The 20,214-nt window shown below is 44.8% G+C and overlaps 1 protein-coding gene across 2 annotated transcripts in view; it reads right to left on the reverse strand.

Annotated features, from left to right (window-relative positions):
* The window catches only part of NUBP1 (NUBP iron-sulfur cluster assembly factor 1, cytosolic), a 286,868-nt gene that overhangs the window by 76,859 nt on the left and 189,795 nt on the right, over window positions 1-20,214 (reverse strand). For both annotated transcript variants that reach the window (XM_085628298.1, XM_085628299.1), the window contains one exon: window positions 10,885-10,987. In XM_085628298.1, the coding sequence (XP_085484424.1) occupies window positions 10,885-10,987 (103 nt within the window). The remainder of the gene's footprint in view (window positions 1-10,884; window positions 10,988-20,214) is intronic.

The following is a 20,214-nucleotide window of genomic DNA, read 5'->3' on the forward strand; positions in this document are numbered from 1 at the left end:
GGCTGACCATTAATGCGGGGAACATCGATTTTCTTGCCTAGTAAAATTTTTTCCAGACCATTTGTGTAAATAAAAAACAGAAAAGGAGCTAAAATGCACCCCTGCCGAACTCCTTAGGTTGAGGCAATGGGCTTTGTCCTTTCCCCGTGTGATCCAAATCTTATGGAAACAGATGTATTAGTGTGTAACCTTTTTAGGAGCAGGATTAGTGCACTCTCAAACCCCATTTCTGTCATTAGTGCCCCCAGTTTCCCCTTGTCCACAGTATCAAATGCACAGGACAAGTCCATGAAGGCAAGGAGTATAGAACCACTCTTTGCCCTCATGTACTTGCCCATGATCAAAGACAAATTTAGGCACTGCTCTGTTGTTCCCAATCCCCTCCGGAAGCCATACTGTGTCTTTGAAATGATCCCACTACTAGATGCCCATGACTCTATTCGGGCAAGGATTACCCTACCCAATACTTTGGTGGTAGAGTCAATAAGGGAAATGGGCCTATAGCAGGCAGGGTCATTTCTATTCCCTTTCTTAAACCCGTGTTTAAGAAAGGGTTTGTGTGAGGACTATAGCCCCTTTCCAGGATGCTGGAATTGTACCAATTAAAAACGTGTGTTAGAAGGGGTGCCAAAAGATTTATGTTTAACTTAAAAAGATCTAGTGGAACTCCATCTGGGCCTAGAGCTTTACTGCAAATTCCCTTTACAATTGCCTCCTCCACCTCTGACACCGTAAGTGAAGCCTAAGCTCAACTGCCTGCGCCATATCGGCCGGGGACTCCTCAGTAGACATTGGCAGCCCCCCACCATTTGGGTTAAAGATAGGTGCAAAATGTAGTTCCCAAGTATCTCCCAGGATTAGTGACTCCATTTTACCCACTTACTCAGTGAATTGAGTTTGGTTGATGATTGCCCAGAAGCGTTTGCTATCTCTAAGAGCACTAGCTCTCTCCAGGTCATCCCAAGCTTTTCGCCTCAGCTCCTCTTTTCTTTTACGGATGGTGGTTTTATATAGGCGTTGTGCGTATTTTATTTGTTCTCTGTTACGGGGGTGAATCTGGAGGGCGGTTTTTAAGATCTTAAGGGCTCTGGAACATTCCGTATTAAACCAGCAGCTCTCACGATGCTGCTAGGGCCTAGCTGGGCATGTTAATCTGTTTGCTACGTCAGTGCAGTGCTGTTCAAAGTTTTGCATGATCGTAGATGAGGAAGAATCCTGCTATAAACAATCCATGATCAGGTCGAAATTAGATTTAACTATTTCCTCCTCAAAAAGTATTGGATTTATTTTTCCCCAATTTAATCGAACACATTTATTGCGATTATAATCAGTCGAGCTACTATTCCCCCCCCTGTAGTTCTAGCTATTACTTTAAGTGAAGCAATTCGTGGGTTGTTATGTCCGCATGAAAATCGCACACCAGAGAGGAGCACTCCCTGGAAATAAACAAAGTCGATAGAACTTTCCCTACCCCCACCAACAATGGTAGGGAACTTGACTGAGAAACTGTTAGTCAGGCTGTCCAAGTTATTCTCAATAATTATAGTATTCAGTGCCTCTCCCTGCAGGGTATGAATAAAATGCGCCAAAGGTTGATCATCTGTGTACAAGAGGCCACAAACTATTGTATTCACAGGCTGTACAGTTAAAATACCCCACCCATAAAGGTTGCCACTTCCCAGAAACGTTAGTGATTTCCATTTGCAAAGCTTCTATAACATGGCAGTTCTTTGGGTCGAAAATATTATAGTACCCGTTCACAAGAAGGACTCTCACCTGGAGCATGTTAACAATCATAATCAATTGAAACCATTGACAGGATCCTACACAAAAAACTGTTATGGAACAAAATCTGACTGAGATTAAGGTTACCAACCCTCCCTTTGCCCTCCCAGACGACGATGCTATGGCAGGCACATCAAAGGCCTGATAGCCATCCATCTCTATACTTTCTTTGGCCCATGTCTCCTGTAAACAGATTACATCGAAACCCCTGATGTATTCCAGCCAAACCTCACCTGTTAGTTTCGAGCAAATACCAGCTATATTCCAGGAGATTACTTTAACTGGGGGTATAGGGTGGGCCAAATCAGTGTCCGGTGGTATAACTCGTGACACCAGCGGACTGGGCACAGGTGTTTCAGGTAACCCATCCCTTAGACACCTATTTACAAGGCTTGTATTTGCATCCACCATAAAGAATGTCGGGTTAAGCGTGCTCTCCTTTTCCGAGGGACCAGCGGAAGTTATAATATGGTCTTTGTGATGTTTTATGTTGCCCTATACCTCATTGGTCTCACCTCTCCCTACATCCCCGTGTAGGTGGCTTTTTATGTCATTATCTATATACCCACCAGATTGTATATTTAGTCAATCAATCTTGGTTAGGTCAGAGCGTGCCTCAAACCTATTAGGGTGAAAGGAAGAGGGGCACGTAGGGGCATCAATGATGTGTCTAGGCTGATTTGGCTGTATGCTGGGGGGTAAAATCTGGCTGGGGGTAAAAGAAACCCAAGGGTCGTTCCTTTTATCTGTTTGGTGGGTGAGTCTTTCAACTGATTTAGTGCATCATAGACACACTTTGCGTCGCTAAAGTTAAGCATCAGTTTATCATTTTAGAAGTTATGGGGACAATGCCCATGATGTTAATGTAATTTACAGAACTCATGAATTGTGTAGCAAAGCTTTAAAAAGTTTTGAGCCAATTTATTCCATTCTGTGCTCCAACACCGATGAAAACAATTAATGTCAATTTCACCATTGAGCCAGAAAATTGTGAAAGCTCCTAAAATACTGAGCCGAGTGAACGAGCGGCGAGGCTGTGGCTGCACAGCTGCGGTCCATGGTGCTAAAGCAGAGTTACAGAGTGCGGGACTGGATTCCGGTTTCTTCCATGGCCTGCTCCCAGCTGTCCTCGGCTGCCCTCGCTGCCACCTACCATATCTGGGCGGTTCATGACCGCCCCCACTGCCGCCTAGCCGTGCCTGTTTATCGAAGGTCCTCAGTTGTGTCGGGAGGACTGGAGGCCAGGGGAGAGACAGACAAGTCTCAGGGCCAACGTGAGAGGACTGCTGGAGTCACGCTGGAGGAGAACCTGTGGAGGTAACCCTTTGTTTACCCACTGCCTCCGCGTTCGGCTCTTTTGACTTCTGTTCCCTGTTCTCCAGTTTACTAACTGCACCCTGCAGCCTATTCCTTGTTTTTTTTTTTTGGGCCTGGGAAACCTGGCGGTGGCCCCAGGACGCTGCAGGGAATACTACTATAATCACAAGCACCAGTGGGGGGTTGAATTTAGTTGTGCAGCTGGCAGGCAAGGGTTGTCTGTTTCACGGAAGCGGCTCAACTAGGACTGGGTGCGGCTTGTGTGATCAGGCGAGTCCCCCCCAATCCTTGTTTGGGACTATACTAGGTGAGTACCAGGGACATTGGGCTCAACACAAATACATACATACTGATGCCAAGAGAGTGGTGTAGAGCCGTGGGAGCCTTGAGCCATGGAAACACCATCCAGTGGTTCGTCCCAAAAAGATATCCATCTGTGAAGCAGTGAGGCAGAAAATCATGGAGGAGTGCCCTATTGTGACTGCCGCGATTCCACAACGGGCTTCTGAGCCCCAACCTCACCTTCAGCTCCTGCATTAAGTATCAGGCACCCTCCCGACGCATTTTCTCCTGCTGCTTTCTCCTGCAGCGTGGGATTCCACAACAGGCTTCCTAGCCCCAACATCACCTTCAGCACCTGCATCAGGCACTGAGGGGGCATTTACGGGCTGTCCGAGGCCCTTGGCATCTTGACTCCCGCTGGGGTGGGACACGATCTTCCGGAAGGCCTTGCGGCGGCGTGGGATGTGACGACACCCTCCCGGCGCCTTTTCCTCGGCTGCTCTCTCCCGCAGCGCCCGGGCCATGGGCGTGCCCGTCCGCGCCCATCAGAGCCAGGAAGAGGCATGGCTGGGCCACCCCCCTAACCTTTGTGCCTTGAGGATTTTCTGTTGAAAAGGACAACTTTGTGCGCTGTCTCGCAAAGCCCTTCATTGAAGGACAGGTGAAAGACAATGGGTAAGAGAAAGCAAACTTTGTCTGGGTCAGGTGGAGGGGCTGCTGTAACGACTCTTGACACATTTCTGGTCAGGGCGGCAAATGTCTTGTCGAATGAAATCGCCTTGATGGAAAAGAGACTTTCATTGGATTTAATTAGTCTTCCACAGAGCCCTGCATCCCTTAGCAGTACCTTGCCAACAGACGAACAAAGCGAGATTGCGCCTATTCTGTCAGTAGCTACTGATTCATCATGGGGACTGGGGTGGTAACCAAGTGGATGGTACTTTTATGTGGGAACCCCCAGTGAAAAAGAAAAGAGGCGGGGGGAAAAAAGCCACACAGGCCCCAAAAAAGCAGGTGGAACAAGTCGTCCTGAGTCAGACTTTGATTAAACTTTCCCCCCAAAAATCAAAGACATGCTACAGTCACATCTAGCCCCTATTATCTCACGGCTGGAAAAGATGGAAGCCTTGCAGTCAAATGAGCGTCACTCCTGCCTGTTAACTAGTAGCCAGGGGAGAGAGCTTGTGGGGATAAAGGAAGTGCAGGACACACTCAGCAGGGTAGATTAGGACCTGCAGTTCCCTCAACCAGCAATGGTCCGCTAGTCAGTAGTGGCCTGCAATTGCACACAGGGGGAATTTACAGTCAGACCCAGAGCATACCAAGCAACCCTTTGTTGTACAGGCCCACAAGGGAGTCTGAGATCCTCAAAAATTAACAGGGATGAGGGGGATGGTATAGGTGTAGCCTCGCAAAGACCATTAGCCGCAAACCTAACAGACCTCCGGGCAATCCAGGGGACTGATTTACAGGGTTTGAAATCCTCTAACCTCCCTCTACAATTAGAAGAGAGAACTGATTTTTAAGTTTACCCCCCGAGTCAGCACCTTTAGTGGCTGTTTTGGCGATGTGCCACCAGTTAAGCGGGGCTCTAAAGAGAAAACAACAGATCTGGTACATTAAGTGACCCATTGGTTGGACATATCATTGGTAAATGGGTGTCTTATAACCCAACATGTCATCATGGCCAGAAGAGTGGGATGGGTAGGGCAAGTCCTAAAAAAAGATCGGTGGGGTGATTGTACCGTAGTTAATTTGACACACCCGTCGCACACAAGAGCTATTATCTATAGTCAGCTCAGGCAAGGTTCAAATACAGGAACTCAGGTCATCCTGCTCTACTTTTTTTAATCCCGACGGGGTCCACTACCAAAGATACTGGGGTAATGCTTCTAGTCTGACTCAGGGAAAGTTGTTACAAGGCCCAAAAATGTGCCCTAATATGAATAAGACCATTTCCCTTGTAAATAGATTTGCCCCACTGAGGGACCTAGATAGTACTGACTGACTATTAGCCCCAAGTGATGTTAAGGCTAACACAGGGTGCCCTCTGTCATCTAGCGTGTCAAATGAGACTCGGCCAAATCCTGTTCCTGCAGAGATAGTTTCCTCTATTTGTAAATTCATGACCTGGAACATAGCAGGTATGAGGGCGAAAAAGGATGATGGGCAGTGGTTAGAAATAATAAAAGCTGACCATATTGTCTCACTGCAAGAAACCTGGAATACGTCAGATTCTTTTGTTTTGGATGGCTTTGCGTCTTTTTCTAAGGCTGCATCTCCTTCCGCGACAGGACGAGCAAAGGGAGGTCAGCTTATTTTAATATCGCTTAAATTGTCCTGTACTATTAGGAGCTTGTTTAGCCCATCCCCACATCTGCTAGCAGTTGAACTAGCTTTCCCCAAGAATCCCACTGTGGTGGTCATTAATTTTTGTAACTCCTTCTGCAGGAATGACGATAGTGAGCACATAGCTGCACTTGAAAAATATTCTAGAGCACGTTGAACAGGATAGACGTACCCATTGTGAACTTATTATAATGGGGGACTTTAATGTACATTGTTGCTCTTCTAACTGTATACTGGGCAGGGGGGCACTGGATAGTTTGGCTCCCTTGGTTAATTTTGTACATTGGCCAAAGTGTTGTACTAGAGAGTCTATTTAAAGCCAATAATTTAAATTGTTTAGAACACAGGAACAAATCAGAGCTGGTACCTTCCTTTTCAGGGAGGGGGTGCTGTACATCTATAGATTATATTGTGGAATCTGCTTCTTTGCTTCTAAATATAATGAAAGTGAGCTCATCGTGGACCGGTTCCGGTGACCATAACTAAATTAGGGACTGATGGTATTCTGGGGAGATGAGCCAAAGATCCTCGCAAATAGTGAATTTTACCCAACGGATCAGGCTCGTAAAGTTAGGTGGGGGAAGATCATCCCGGAGGATTTTTTTAAACCAGTTGTATTCAGAGGGAAAAGAAAACATCAACAAGTGCCTTGATACTCACACTGAGCCCGATGCGGTAATAGAAGCATTTGATAAGGTGTCAAAGCAGATTGCAAAAAATCTTACTGGGCAAGGAAGATCAGGAGCCATCAAGGGGGAAACATGGTTTAATGCAGATTGCTCTAAAACCCATAAAGTGCTTATAGTTGCATTAAAAAATAAACAAAGGGATCAAGAATTGTTCAAAGCTTGTAGGAAAGCGTATAATTTGGCTTTAAAATCAAGGAAAGATAACTTACAGGAACAGGCTTAGGAGGATCTAAATCAGGTCAGTGTCCTGTTAAATAGCTCAACGTTTTGGAAGATTGTGAATAGCCCCTTTTTAAAGAATAGCAATCTGTTGAGAATAAAGTGTTATTCCCGCCGACAGATGGTTCAGCCATTTTGAGCAGATTTACACTGAGTAGGTTTTAGTATAAACTGACACACCCTGGGAACCCAGCACTAAGTGGCTCTCGTTATGTTTTAGGGTCGACGAAGTCCAGAAAGCAATTGTGGCCGACTCAGCCCCGGGGCCCGATGGGGTACCTGCGGATCTTTATAAGTCGAACCCTGGGACATGGGCAAAGATCCTAACGAGGGTTTTCAATGCTGTTACAAGGGCTGGCCCACCTTACTCTTGGTCCACAGCGATGATTTTACCTATTCACAAAAAGGGTGCCAGGGACGATCCTGCATGCTACCGTCCGATCTCGCTATTAGACTCGGCAGCCAAAATTATGGGAAAGGTAATTGTAGACCGCCTAAGCGATTGGTTAGAAGCAAGCAACGTGTAGTCGGACTTGCAATTTGGTTTTAGAAAAGGCATGGGAACTGTGGACCAATGCATGAATTTACTGATGATCAGCAAATACACTCTTGCCAAAAAAGTTCATATGTTTATGGCATTCATGGACTTAACGTCCGCTTTTGATAGAGTAAACAGGTCCAAACTATGGCCTTTACTGTTAAAAATAAGCATGGATGCTGACTTGGTGGCTTTCCTGCATTGGTCTCGACTTAATTAACTGCCATTGCTAGATATAATGGAAATGGCTCCCTAACAAAATCATGGAAGGTCAAGAGGGGAGTGAGGCAGGGATGTATTTTGGCTCCGGTTTTATTCACATTCGATATTAATAACCTGGGGGCTGTACTATCCAACACCAGCAAGGATACTCCTAGAATAGGCCCTAAATTAATCCCTGCCCTCTTATATGCTGATGATGCAGTTTTACGTGCCAGGACACCAATAGGGCTGAAACGTCTTGTAAATACTTTTATTGATTTTATGGTTGCACTTGACCTTTCTATCAATTTTTCAAAATCCCATATAATGTCATCTGGTAATATAAAGCGTGAGAAGCAATCACTTCTATGTAATGGCGTGTATTTGACTAATGTTGAAACCTTTACATACTTGGGTGCTCTATTTAACGAAAAGGGGTCTTGAGTGGCCCAGCGAACACTCAGAAAAATACCCTAGCAAGAGCAGCAGGAGCAACATTGGATTTTGTCAGGAAACTAGGGAGCACACCCCTAATACCATTATTGAAGGTTTACAATGAAAATTTGCGTCCCTATGACAACGTATGGTAAGTGAGGTCTGCGGCTACAAGGAGGTTAATGATTTGCAAGGGGCCGAAAATAAATATCTACAGAAACTTCTAGCTGTCCCTCCGAGTACCACTACCTTTATGGTGCACAAAGAATTAAAAAAGAACAAATGATGGACAGAATGCAGAACAACGTCATACATTCACCCCAGTACAGAGATCTGGGCCTAAATCCATCATTTGTTTTGTTCACCATCCATTCCAGTTTGGACCCCGCCATATGCAAATCAGTTTTGACCTTGCGCCCAATGGGAACAGTCCAGCCCGAACTGCCAGGCTAAGTCCTCCCTGGACTGAAAACAAGCATCCTAGGGCTGGTTTCGGGCTTTCAGCCCACATATGCCAGGATAGCTTGACTCCAGTGGCATGGTGAGCCCGGGACTCACATCTGGGCATACCTGTCCCACTGGGAGTGACATGCAAAAAGAACAAATCATGGACAGAATGCAGAACAATGTCATACATTCACCCCAGTACAGAGATCTAGGCCTAAATCCATCGTTCTTTTGCTCACCATGCCATTCCAGTTTGGACCCAGACATATGCAAATCAATCTTGACGCTCTGCCCAGTCGGAACAGTCCAGCCCGAACTGTCATGCCAGGTCCTCCCTGGACTGGAAACAAGCATCCTAGGACCGGTTTCGGGCTTTCAGCCCTCATCAGGGCGGGACCCACGTCTGGGCATAGGAAGTGAGCTAAAGAATGATGATGGCTTCAACCCAGATCTGTGACTGGAGGTGAGTGTCTGAAAACTTTCAGCGCTCCGTCCATTATCTCCTTGTTTTTGCTTTGTTCGCCCTAAGTTGGCAGGGTATGCCCAGATGAGGGTCCCTTACTCACTTTGACACTGGATTCAAGCTAGCCTGGCTGATGAAGGGTGTTACCCAGAAACCGGTCCCAGGATGCTTGTTTCCAGTTCAGAGACGACCTGGCTTGGCAGTTTGGCTTGACTGCTACCATGAGGCACAGGGTCAAGACTGATTTGCATATAGCTAGGTCTGAACTGAGGTGGCGAAGTGAGCTAAAGAATGATGATGGATTCAACCCAGATGTGTGACTGGGGGTGAGTGTCTGAAAAGTTTCAGCGCTCCGTCCATCATCTCTGTGTTTTTGCTTTGTTCGCCCTAAGTTGGCAGGGTATGCCCAGACAACGGTCCCTTGCTCACTTTGCCACTGGATTCAAGCTAGCCTGGCTGATGAAGGGTGCTACTCAGAAACTGGTCCCAAGATGCTTGTTTCGGGTTCAGAGACGACCTGGCTTAGCAGTTCGGGCTTGACTGTTCCCATGAAGCACAGGGTCAAGACTGATTTGCATATAGCTGGGTCTGAACTGAGGTGGCGAAGTGAGCTAAAGAACGATGATGGATACAACCCAGATCTGTGACTGGGGGGTGAGTGTCTGAAAAGTTTCAGCGCTCCGTCCATCATCATCTTGTTTTTGTACAAAGACTTAAGGCAGGGTTACATCTCAGATTGCATAGCAGTGGCCCCAATAACATGGTGGCTACAAATATGGTCTAGACCCATACCCTTCCTAAATTAAATTATTTCAGAAGACTGCATAAAGTTAGACAGGGCTGCAGACATTCCCTGGTTAGGCAATGTCTCACAACAGCTCACGGAATTAGGGCACCCTGAGTTTTTTTTAATCAACCTAGACAGCTGCACCTTGAAGAGGTGAAAGACATTAAAAGTCAATTTTTACCCAGGAGAAGGATGGAAAGGGAAAATAGTGAACTTATCAAACCCACGATTAGACATGATATGATAATAAGCCCTGGGATTTTAGAACAACCCTTTTGTTTTTTTATTAATAATTTGCATCATAGCTTTCTTTTAATCAGATTTATGTTTAATTGTACTCATTGGTGTCTCTCGGTTCCTAAGGGTTTCTCTAAGTTAGGGACCCTAAAGCCTTGTTCCTGTGATTTTTCGGACCAAGATTTGCTGCACTTTATGTTCTTCTGTGGTTTTTATAGTGATTTTAGGCTCTAAATATATCTTACCTCTTTTAAAAAAAAATTATTTTGCACAAGTATGACCTGCGCTGATATATCTGCAAATACTGTCATCATCCTTGATATGTTATGGGGTTGCGAGTTGTTTTAGCAGGGGCTGTACGCAGAAGAAAAACCTTTGATCAGCCATAGAAATGTGTTGGGATTTGCAGTCCTGAAGGAAGAAATGCTTGTATGATTATCTTTTTTAAATTAGTATTGATTGTGTATAATATTCATTTTTATCAAGGTATTTGCTGATACTATAGGTTTTATCACGGTACACTAAATATATACTTAAGGGCTAAGTAACTGTTTTAAAATAACTATATGTAAAGTAGCTCTGCTCTTTTTATCATTTTTTATTTGTCCTGTATTTCTGGGTTACTCTTTGTGTAAATGTACTTTTATGGCCATAATGCAGCCAAATAAAGTTTTATTGATGGGGATGATAATACTGGGCCTGCCAATAACATTACAGACTTAATGTGCAGTCTTCAAAGAAGACAGCATTTTTCAAATACCTGCTCTATTAAAGTGCCTTGTATGCAGAGAGCATTTCCTTTTTTCATCTCATAGCCAAATATAAAACAATCAAGGGTTTTATCCCACTTGAGTAGAGGGATCACGTTGAGATGGACATGAGATTGGACAGAGACAAGTTCAAAATCACGCCACCTCAGCTAGAAGTGCCAAAGAAAAAGCTGAGCCAAGGTCCACTTGACAGATTAAAGTAACACAGAAGCATTACGTTAATAAAAACTAAAGAAACAAAATAAAAACTTAAAATAAATGTCTATTCCCGAACACAAAGGGCTGAACAAAACTAGGATCAAAATTGAAATGGCTTTCATACTTCTTGAGCCAATCACTCTTAGCAAGTGCTAAATAAAGCATACCTATCCGAGGATCCAGAGGCACTTTACCCAGAAGGGGAACTTTTAAATCTTGACACATCTTCTCTGCACCACCTGTTGTTGGAGGAAAAATCTGAGATTCATTCTGCAACAAAGAAAAAGAAAAATATGCTTCAGTTTAAGAGACAGATTGTTAGAGGCAACAGATTGTCCTATGGTCTAGTGAAGTCAATTTACTTACAGTCACAATATGTACAATCAAGAAGAGGAATTTTTTCCAAACTATCTTAAAACTCACAGATACGGAAGGTTATCATCCTAGGCTGCACCGTTACAAACTACATCTCATCAACATTGAATCATCTGTACATGGTATGCTGTATTAAAAAGTATGTGGGTACTGATCATACACTCTGCTTCATTCAGTTTATTATTGAAGTGGCACACCATCTACACTAGGAACCATCCAACCTGTAAATCATCATCGACTGGTATCAGCTGATGTAGCCCTTATGAAAAGACATGATGCAATAGCAAAGTGAGATTGATCAAGAAAAGTGGTTTGGAAACACTAGGTTGGACGATGTTTGAAAAACTAAAGACACCATCCATGCACACATATGCACTCTGTGGGGCATCAAAAAAGTTGCCTGCTTCTCAAAATACTTTCTCAAAGTATTCTAAATTCCACAATGTTTTGAAGAGAACAAGACAGCCTTTGTATATGTTAATGGGAAGGAATATGCAGTTTTCAAAGTTGAGGCAACTTGCTTCACTATGATGACTAAGATGGAAAAGAACCATCCTGTGGAACTCTTCCAGATTGTAGACCAGTGGTTCCCAAACTTTTGACTCCTGAGGACCCCCATTGACTCACCACTGGAAGCCGGGGACCCCCAGCAATTTGCATGATTTAAATTTCAAACATTAAAGGAGTAATTAAAAAAAAATAAACACACGTGCACACAAAAGAAATACTCAAATTACTAAGGATTTTAGTATTTAATATTGCAAGATTTTGCAAAAAACTGAACATTTTAAAGAGAAGGTTGGAGCTGCATCTCCATGATTAACTTTTAAATGGTTAGTTTTATTTCGCAGTACAAGCCTCCTGCTAGGGCCAGAGTGGAAACCCAAAGCAGCCCTGGCAAATGATTTAAGACCAGTCCCCATACAGTGCACACCAAGTACAGTGAGTTAGCCTGACCACTACAAAGGGGGCTTTTGGAGGCTCTCCCCCCCCCCCCCCCCTCCAAGAAAATGTAGGATACAATGGTGCATTCTGCAACACATTTATCATTATATATTGAATTCTATTAGGTTACAAAGAATAGTAAATGAGGACCTTACTATGCACCTGGATACAACAATCTTTGTAGGGGTTCTTCAATGATTCCCTTATTATCACCATTCAACAGTGCCTCTCATTTCTCCATAGCTCATCTGTCACATGCATTTCATTTGTTTTATAGCATCTCTCATACCATTGTAGGATGTCAGAGCACTTTACATCACATAGATATAGAAACAATAAATCATACTTGTAAATCAGTGTAGAGAAAATGTTATATAAGGCAAAGGGTACAAGGTGTAGGATTCACATGTCTTTCATACTGGTAGGCATTTTTAAAAGAGTGCTTGGTCTGGAAGGAAATCAAGTTACTTACCTGTAATTGTAGTTCTCCAGTATTGGAGCTTTCATAGATTCACATGCCTGAATCATTGCCCGTCGTCGAGACGGGAGTCTCCGGTACATGAAAAAGCAATGCTAGTAGTATAGCCAACTGAAAAAAGGCCTAGGTTTATTTTCCTTTGCAACCCATAACTTTTGTTATGTAAAAAAGGACTAAACTTGCCTCTGAACCAATCAGAGTCTCTCACCCTCTAGAACACTCCTGAGAGAACCTTCAGCCCCTCAGATTTTCGTGCACTTGTGCAATAACACTCTTTGTGCTAAATCCGAGGTGAGCCTCTCAGATGAGGAGGGTGGGTTGCATGTGAATCTATGAAAGCTTCAATACTCAAGAACTACAGTTACAGGTAAGTAACTTGTTTTCTTACTCCAGTATTGGAGCTTTCATAGATTCACATGCCTGAATCAGAATAGCGAGCAGTAAATAAATGCACATTTTTTGTTACCCAGAACCTGAAACAAGGAAACATATATAGGGTGATAAAAACGGTATTTTTAAACCAAAACACACATTTCAAAAATACTTTGCAAAATTGCATCAAATACAATAAACAACAATAAAATGTGCAAATGTAGATAATAAAGGAAGTAGGGATGGTAAGGAAGGCTCACCGTTACTGGATAAGGTTCCTCAGCACCGCTTCTCCCACAGCCACATCTCTTCCTGTGGCTGCATCCAAGCAGTAATGCCTGGTGAAGGTGTGCGTACTCGTCCAGGTCGCCGCCCTGCAGATATCCTGGATCGGTACTCCCGCAAATAAAGCAGTAGAGGTGGAGACTGCTCTTGTCGAAAGTGCACGGACTTGTGCATTCAGAGGTCGCCCAGCTGCCTGATGACAATACTCTATTGCACTGGAAATCCATCTGGCAATTCCCCTTTTTGACAAAGGGAAACCCTTTCTGGGTGCACTGAAGACAACAAAAAGTTGCGAAGACTTTCGGAAAGGCTTAGTTTTCTGCAAATAGAACTTTGAACAACGCTGGACATCCAGCGAGTGGAGAGCTCTTTCCGCCGCTGTTGTTGGTTGAGGAAAAAATTGTTTAAGAATTAATGGTTCGTTCAAATGAAAGTCAGTTGGAACTTTTGGATTGAATCTTGACTTAGTCCTGAGTATTATTCTGTCCTCTCTGAATTGTAAGAAAGGCTCCTGGACCGTGAGAGCCTGAATTTCCCCCACTCTCCTGGATGAAGTGAGCGCAATGAGAAGCGCAACTTTCCACAATAGAAATTTCAGCTCTGCCCTGTGAATAGCCTCAAAGGGCTGTTTCATTAACTGGGAAAGAACAATGTTCAATTGCCAGAGAGGTGGTGGAGGTCTTATTGGAGGGAAAACTCGGAACAATCCTTTCATAAATTGTTTGATGACTCTAGCAGACCACAGAGATGGACCAGAGGCAGTTCTTCTGAAGCGTGAAATTGCAGCTAGGTGTACCTTTATAGATGCATGAGCCAAACCTGACTTAGCCAAATGCAAGATGTATGGAATAATCTCGTGAGCTTCCGAATGCAGCGGATGAATGTTAGACCTTTTGCACCATAAACAGAATCTCTTCCACTTCATCCGGTATGTTTTGTTTGTACTATCCGCTCTGGCTCTAGATATAATCTCCCTGCACTCCGTTGGGATGTTCAGATGTTGAAATTCACAGTATTCAGGAGCCAGGCTGCTAAATGCAGAGATTTCGGATCCGGATGAAGAACTTCCCCCTGGAACATCGTCAGAAGAGACGGTATCGGCTGCAGGCAAATCGGGCGCTCCTCTGACAGTAGAAGAAGCTCCGCGAACCAATGTTGTCTGGGCCACCACAGAGCTATCAGGATTATCCTGCATGGTTCTTTCTTGATCTTCATAAGAACCTGCGGCAGGAGGGGAATTGGAGGAAAGGCGTAGGCAAAGATGCCTGACCATGCCATCAAAAACGCATTCCCCCAAGATCCCCGTTGGGGAAGCCAGCTTGCGAAGAACCTGCATTTTCTGTTCTCCCTTGTCGCAAAAAGATCTACTGTCGGAGTTCCCCATTTCTGGAAGATGTTCAAAATCTCGTTGTCGATCTCCCATTCGTGACAGACAGACATCAGTCTGCTGAGAGTATCCGCTTTGGTGTTCTGGTCCCCTGGAAGATGTTCCGCTGTAATGGATACTTCGTGTCGTAGAGCCCATTCCTATATCAACTGGGCTTCTCAAGATAGGGTGATAGGGAGAGAGATCTTGTTCCTCCCTGCTTGTTTAAATAGTGCATTGCTGTTGTGTTGTCTGTTCTTAGCAACACAGCTGCACCTTGAATCCTTGGCAGGAATGCCAACAATGCTAAGCGGACGGCTCTGAGCTCCAAGAGGTTGATATGCAATTGCTGTTCGCTCAATTTCCAGCGACCGCTGACCTGCAGATGCTGAAGGAATGCACCCCAGCCTTCCAAGGACGTATCTGTCGTCAACACTAATGGAGCTGGTTGAGTCAGGAAAGAAAGACCCTGCGAGATGTTGCGTTTCCGGGTCCACCATGTTGCCGCGTGAACCATGATCAGCGTTACGCCGAAGGATCCTGTCGCTTGATGCCATTGAAGATCTAGCTGCTCTTGTAACGGTAGCATCCTTAGCCTGCAGAAAGGTACGAGGGGGAATGCAAAGATTTGTACTTGCGTACTGAAAGAGACTTTCTTTTTATAACAGCCTGGGATAGAGATATTATTCCCCACTGTCTCTCCTTGGAGGGGAACGCTCTGTTTACCTCTGTATCCAGAATTGCTCCCAAGAAGGTGATATTTCTTGACAGGTGAAGAGTTGACTTCTCCTCGTTCAGAGTCAGACCTAATCTGGCAAACAGTTCCACGCAAGCTCTTGTTGACGACCGGGCTGCCGCTGCCGATGGAGCCTTGACTAGCCAGTCGTCGAGGTAATGAAATACTTGGTGTTTCTGTCTCCTTAGAACCGCTGCCACTGGAGCCAGGCATTTTGTAAAAATCCTCGGGCTGATTTCAGATCAAAAGGAAGTACCTTGAATTGGTAATGATCTTCGGCCACCACGAAACGAAGGTACTGCCTGTGTGAAGGATATATTGGGATATGAAAATACGCATCTCGTAAGTCCAGTTTGGTCATATGATCTCCTGGGTTTAATAGCAGCAGAATATCTTGGAGGGAGATCATTCTGAAGGATTGATCCTTGAGGTAAGTATTTAGGGATTTGAGATCCAAAATGGGGCGCCATTGAAGAACGTTTTTCTTGATCAGAAAAAACGGGAATAAAATCCCCTTCACTCTGGGAATTCGGTACCGGTTCTATTGCTCCCTTTCGGAGCATTGTCCGAATTTCTTGACGCATCTGATGCAAATACTTGACCTCTTGATATCTTGGTGGAGTACAGGGGGGGGGGGGGGGGATTTCCAGAAACTCTAGAGTATGACCGAATTGTATTATGTTGAGGACCCATTGGTCCGTCGTTATTTGCTGCCAATCTTGAAGATGATAGGAAATTCTTCCACCCAAGGGAACATGCGACATATGAGGAATAGGTGTCACCAGAGTTAGAAAGCTGTCATTGTCTCCAGGTGGTGTCTTTCCCTTGACGACCTCCTCGACCTCTAGGAGTAGATTTTGTGAAACCTCCTGTTTGTCTCTGTGAATATTGTTGACGATATGGCTGAGATGATGTGGAGTAGGAAGTATACTGGCCTTGTTGGTACCCCCCTCTATAGGAGGTTTGGCCCCTACCTCTTGAGCCACGAAAAGGAACTTTTCTATATTGCAATGTTCCCAGAGATTTAGCTGTTTCCGTATCTTTCTTGATACTCTGTAAGGCCTCATCAATATGCTTCCCAAACAGATCGACTCCATTGAAAGGAAGGTCCAAGATCTTATTCTGGACTTCAGGCCTAAAAGATGTTGCTCTCAACCATCCTTGTCTGCGCAAAACAGCCGCTCCTCCCAAAGATCTGAAGGCCGTGGTCGCAATGTCCATTGCGCAATGTATGACTTCAGCCGAAGTCCTTTAACCTTCTTGGAGGATTTTCCTGGCTTCCTGTCTGTCACCCTCAGGTATGCTGTCTATGTAAGGCGATAGGTTGCACCACATTTGCCTATCATACCTGCCCAGAATGGCCAGGGCATTCGCGGCCTTGACCAGGAGGGCAGATATGGACGAAAACCTCTTCCCCGCATTATCCAAGCGCCTACCCTCTCTGTCCGGCGGCGTTGAAATTGGAGCAGACGGATTCCTCGTTTTTTGTTGCGCCGCTTGAGTTATAACGGAGTCCGGCTTGGGGTGGCCTAGTAAACAAGCCGGAGCATCCGAGGGCGCTTTATATTTTTTGTCCAGTCTAGCAAGTACTGGAGTAATCGTTGCCGGCGTCTCCATAACCTTGAGACCTTCTTCCCATAGATTACTCACAATCGGAAGAGATCGAACTGTCTTGCGAAACGGCTCTTTGAAATCATATAAGAAGCATTCTGTTTTGTCCGACGACATATTGAGCGCAAATCTCTGTGCGGCCCTCTCCATACGATTATGGAACCCCTGATGTCCTCCGGAGGAGAATCCACAGGCCTCGGTGAAGGAGATGAAGGGGACAGAATCAGATAATCATCCCCTTCTTTACTATGGTCTGTTATCTCCCTCTCTTCCTGGGCCTCATCGTCAGATGTGTCTAGAGCCGGTTGTGGCAATGGTGATATAGGCACAGGAACCGGTACCTCTTGTCTTCGCACAGGTGTACATGGAACAGAGTGCGATGTAGTCACTGGAATCCTTTGGGAAGAATGAGGTAAAGGATGCCTCCTTTTATAGTCATCCAACATGAACTGCAAATCAGTCAGTTGTGAAGATGGAACACTCACCATCTCCTCCTGATAGCGTTGCTAGGGGCGGTCTTGATAACCCCCATAATCATCCTCCCAGTCATCTTCCTGACATTTAACGTGTAACTGAGAGGGGCTACTTGCATAACCAAAGGGACCCTCATTACCTTCCTCCTGCGAGTCTTCCTCCTCCAACAAGTGGGATGGAACCAGAGGTGTTACCTTACTAGGAGAGGTAATGTCCGGGGTAATCTTCCTTTTCCTGGCAAAATCCCGTTTTTCTGGGGTTTTTTCTCTCGTCGACGAGCCCGTCGACGAGATTGCCATCGAAATCGCCGACGACACCGTCGTCGCCGATGCCGCCGTCAACGCTGCCGTCATCGTCGCCGTTGTCGTCGACGATCCCGTTGTCACTGTCGTTGACGATCCCGTTGACGACGCAGTTGTGGTCGTCGTCACTGTCGCCGACGCTCTCGTCATCGAATTGCCGTCGACGATGGCATCGTCGACGAGGGTATAGGTTTAATAGTGACCTTTATCTCACTTTTCTTCGTCGACGACACTACTTTCTTCGTCGACGATCCCGTCGACGATGTCGATTTTTCTAATTTCTCTTAAGGCAATGTAGAGGCTGGTTTTTTAAGCGAATGTTTAATTTTAAGGGGTGATTTTGAAGGCTCTGAACTAGTCTTTTTTGAATGTTTTACCCCTGAAGCATGACCCTTGCTCTCCTTTTCCTTAATTTGAGGAGATTTTGAGGGACTGCGCTCTGAAGACCCAGATGTGATCTTTTTAAGAGCCTTCTCAGGTTTTTCCCCTGAGGTATGAGCCTGAGGAGATCTACCTCTTTTCTGAGACCTCCTTGAAGCAGTTGACGCCTCATCGCTGTCACTAGACATGACGTCCTTCCTGGTCTTAAGTTTTTGGAGCCAAATTAACAGTCTACTGTCACGATCCCTCAGAGTTTTATTAGAAAAGGTACGACATACCTTACACTCCTTTGCCTGATGGTGTGGGTAAAGGCAGTATATACAATCTTTATGAGGGTCGTCAGTATATAACCTCTTCTTAGAACAGGTGGCACAGGCTCTGAACAAACCCTTCTTCTCCTTGTCAGCCATTCTCCAGAAGATGATGAAGAAAAATCAGTTGAAAAACTCTTCAATCTAGAACCAACTGTAGAATTTGAGCAGAGCTTAAAGGAGACTTCCTAGCACAACGTGCGGTAGAAAATCTGAGGGGCAGAAGGTTCTCTCAGGAGTGTTCTAGAGGGTGAGAGACTCTGGTTGGTTCAGAGGCAAGTTTAGTCCTTTTTTTGATAATGGAGGTTATGGGTTGCAAAGGAAAATGGGCCTAGGCCTTTTTTCAGTTGGCTATACTACTAGCAATGCTTTTTATGTACCGGAGACTCCCGTCTCGACGACGGGGAATGATTCAGGCATGTGAATCTTTGAAAGCTCCAATACTGGAGTAAAAGCACAAACTCAGGATTCAGAACATAATACAGTGGTTAGCATTGACTAACTATAAAAATGTATTTCCACCCAATTAAACCCCTTTAGCAGCATCAGGATAATGAAAGACTGGGAAAAAACATAAGTTACTAACTTGTACCATGCAGTGTGTAAGCAGCTCCTTGATGACTGTTTATAGGTCACTGTGCTAGATTATGATCGTCTCTTATGAGCTGCAGAGTAACAAATGAATCTGTGACAAAAGCAGTAACCCATTGACATATGCGCATAAAATACTGTTTTTAGGTCTCGCCTGACCCAGCGCATGCGCAGGTCTGGCGAGACTTATTGAGAGGGCTCTAAAAAGTGCTACAAGGCCAGCCTAGAGCTACAGTGCATGTGCGCGGGCGTGCGCGCCGCGCTTGACCACGATTACTTTCACTTTCGACCAAGATTACTTTCACTTTCGCGGCCGCAGGGCCGCTTTGATGTTTAATCGTGATCACTTTTACTTTCGCGGCCACAAAGCCGGCCGCTAGGTAAAGCCAATAGGTTTCGCTTTTGGGACCTTATAAGTATTTAGTTATGCAACTGTTGCATGGCTAAACACTTATAAGGTCCCAAAGGCGAGACCTATTGGCTATGCCAATGCTTGTTTTTAAATGCATGGCACACTTTCTTTGCAGCAGGCATATTAACCCTCTGTGCTACATTAGATAAGTCAAACCTGCCGCTGGACAAAACTCATCGCTCTCCAGCAGGTACATTAATCACTGGTGTTATCTTGACACTTTTATTGTTGCTCGAAAACTGCTTAGTCTACAAGGAACTTTGCAGTGCTTTTAAAACTGCTGCCTGCGGAACCCCTTGGAATGTGTCACGGACCCCAGTTTGGGAAACACTGTTGTAGACAATCTAGTGTATCCAAACTGAACATTCAAGATAGCTTGGCTTGTTGAGTAGCAGAGGAGTACATTTTACTGGGTCCTTTTCAGATAACCCACATTAGTGATGCTACTTGTTTTGCAACTGAACCAATGGTCTTCCTTGACCCACAGGCAAGTTTATTCCAGTTAAATACCAGCATATGTGCCTTACACCCTGTTCACAGATTCTTTGGTAGACCATTGGTTGAAGGATTCCATGACTGGTCAAGTTACCAAATGATGAGGTTTTCTATTGTTATTTTAAATATATTGTACCATATTCAACAAGCATTTCTAGGATATTCAGTTGGTAGGGTCTTGTTGAAGGATCTTCAGCTTGCTGTAGAACTATTAGAAGGGAGTTTCTTTGACCTCCTCCTGTTTGGTTTTAAACGTTTTCATGGGCAGACTGCACTGGTCAATAAGGAATGTAAACTAACTTCTGGTAAAGGACAAGGGTCTGCAATACCACACTAGACATGTTGGGTATTAGCTGTTTCTGT

Source organism: Triturus cristatus, chromosome 10 (genome assembly GCF_964204655.1).
Source record: "Triturus cristatus chromosome 10, aTriCri1.1, whole genome shotgun sequence".
Lineage (NCBI taxonomy): Eukaryota > Metazoa > Chordata > Amphibia > Caudata > Salamandridae > Triturus > Triturus cristatus.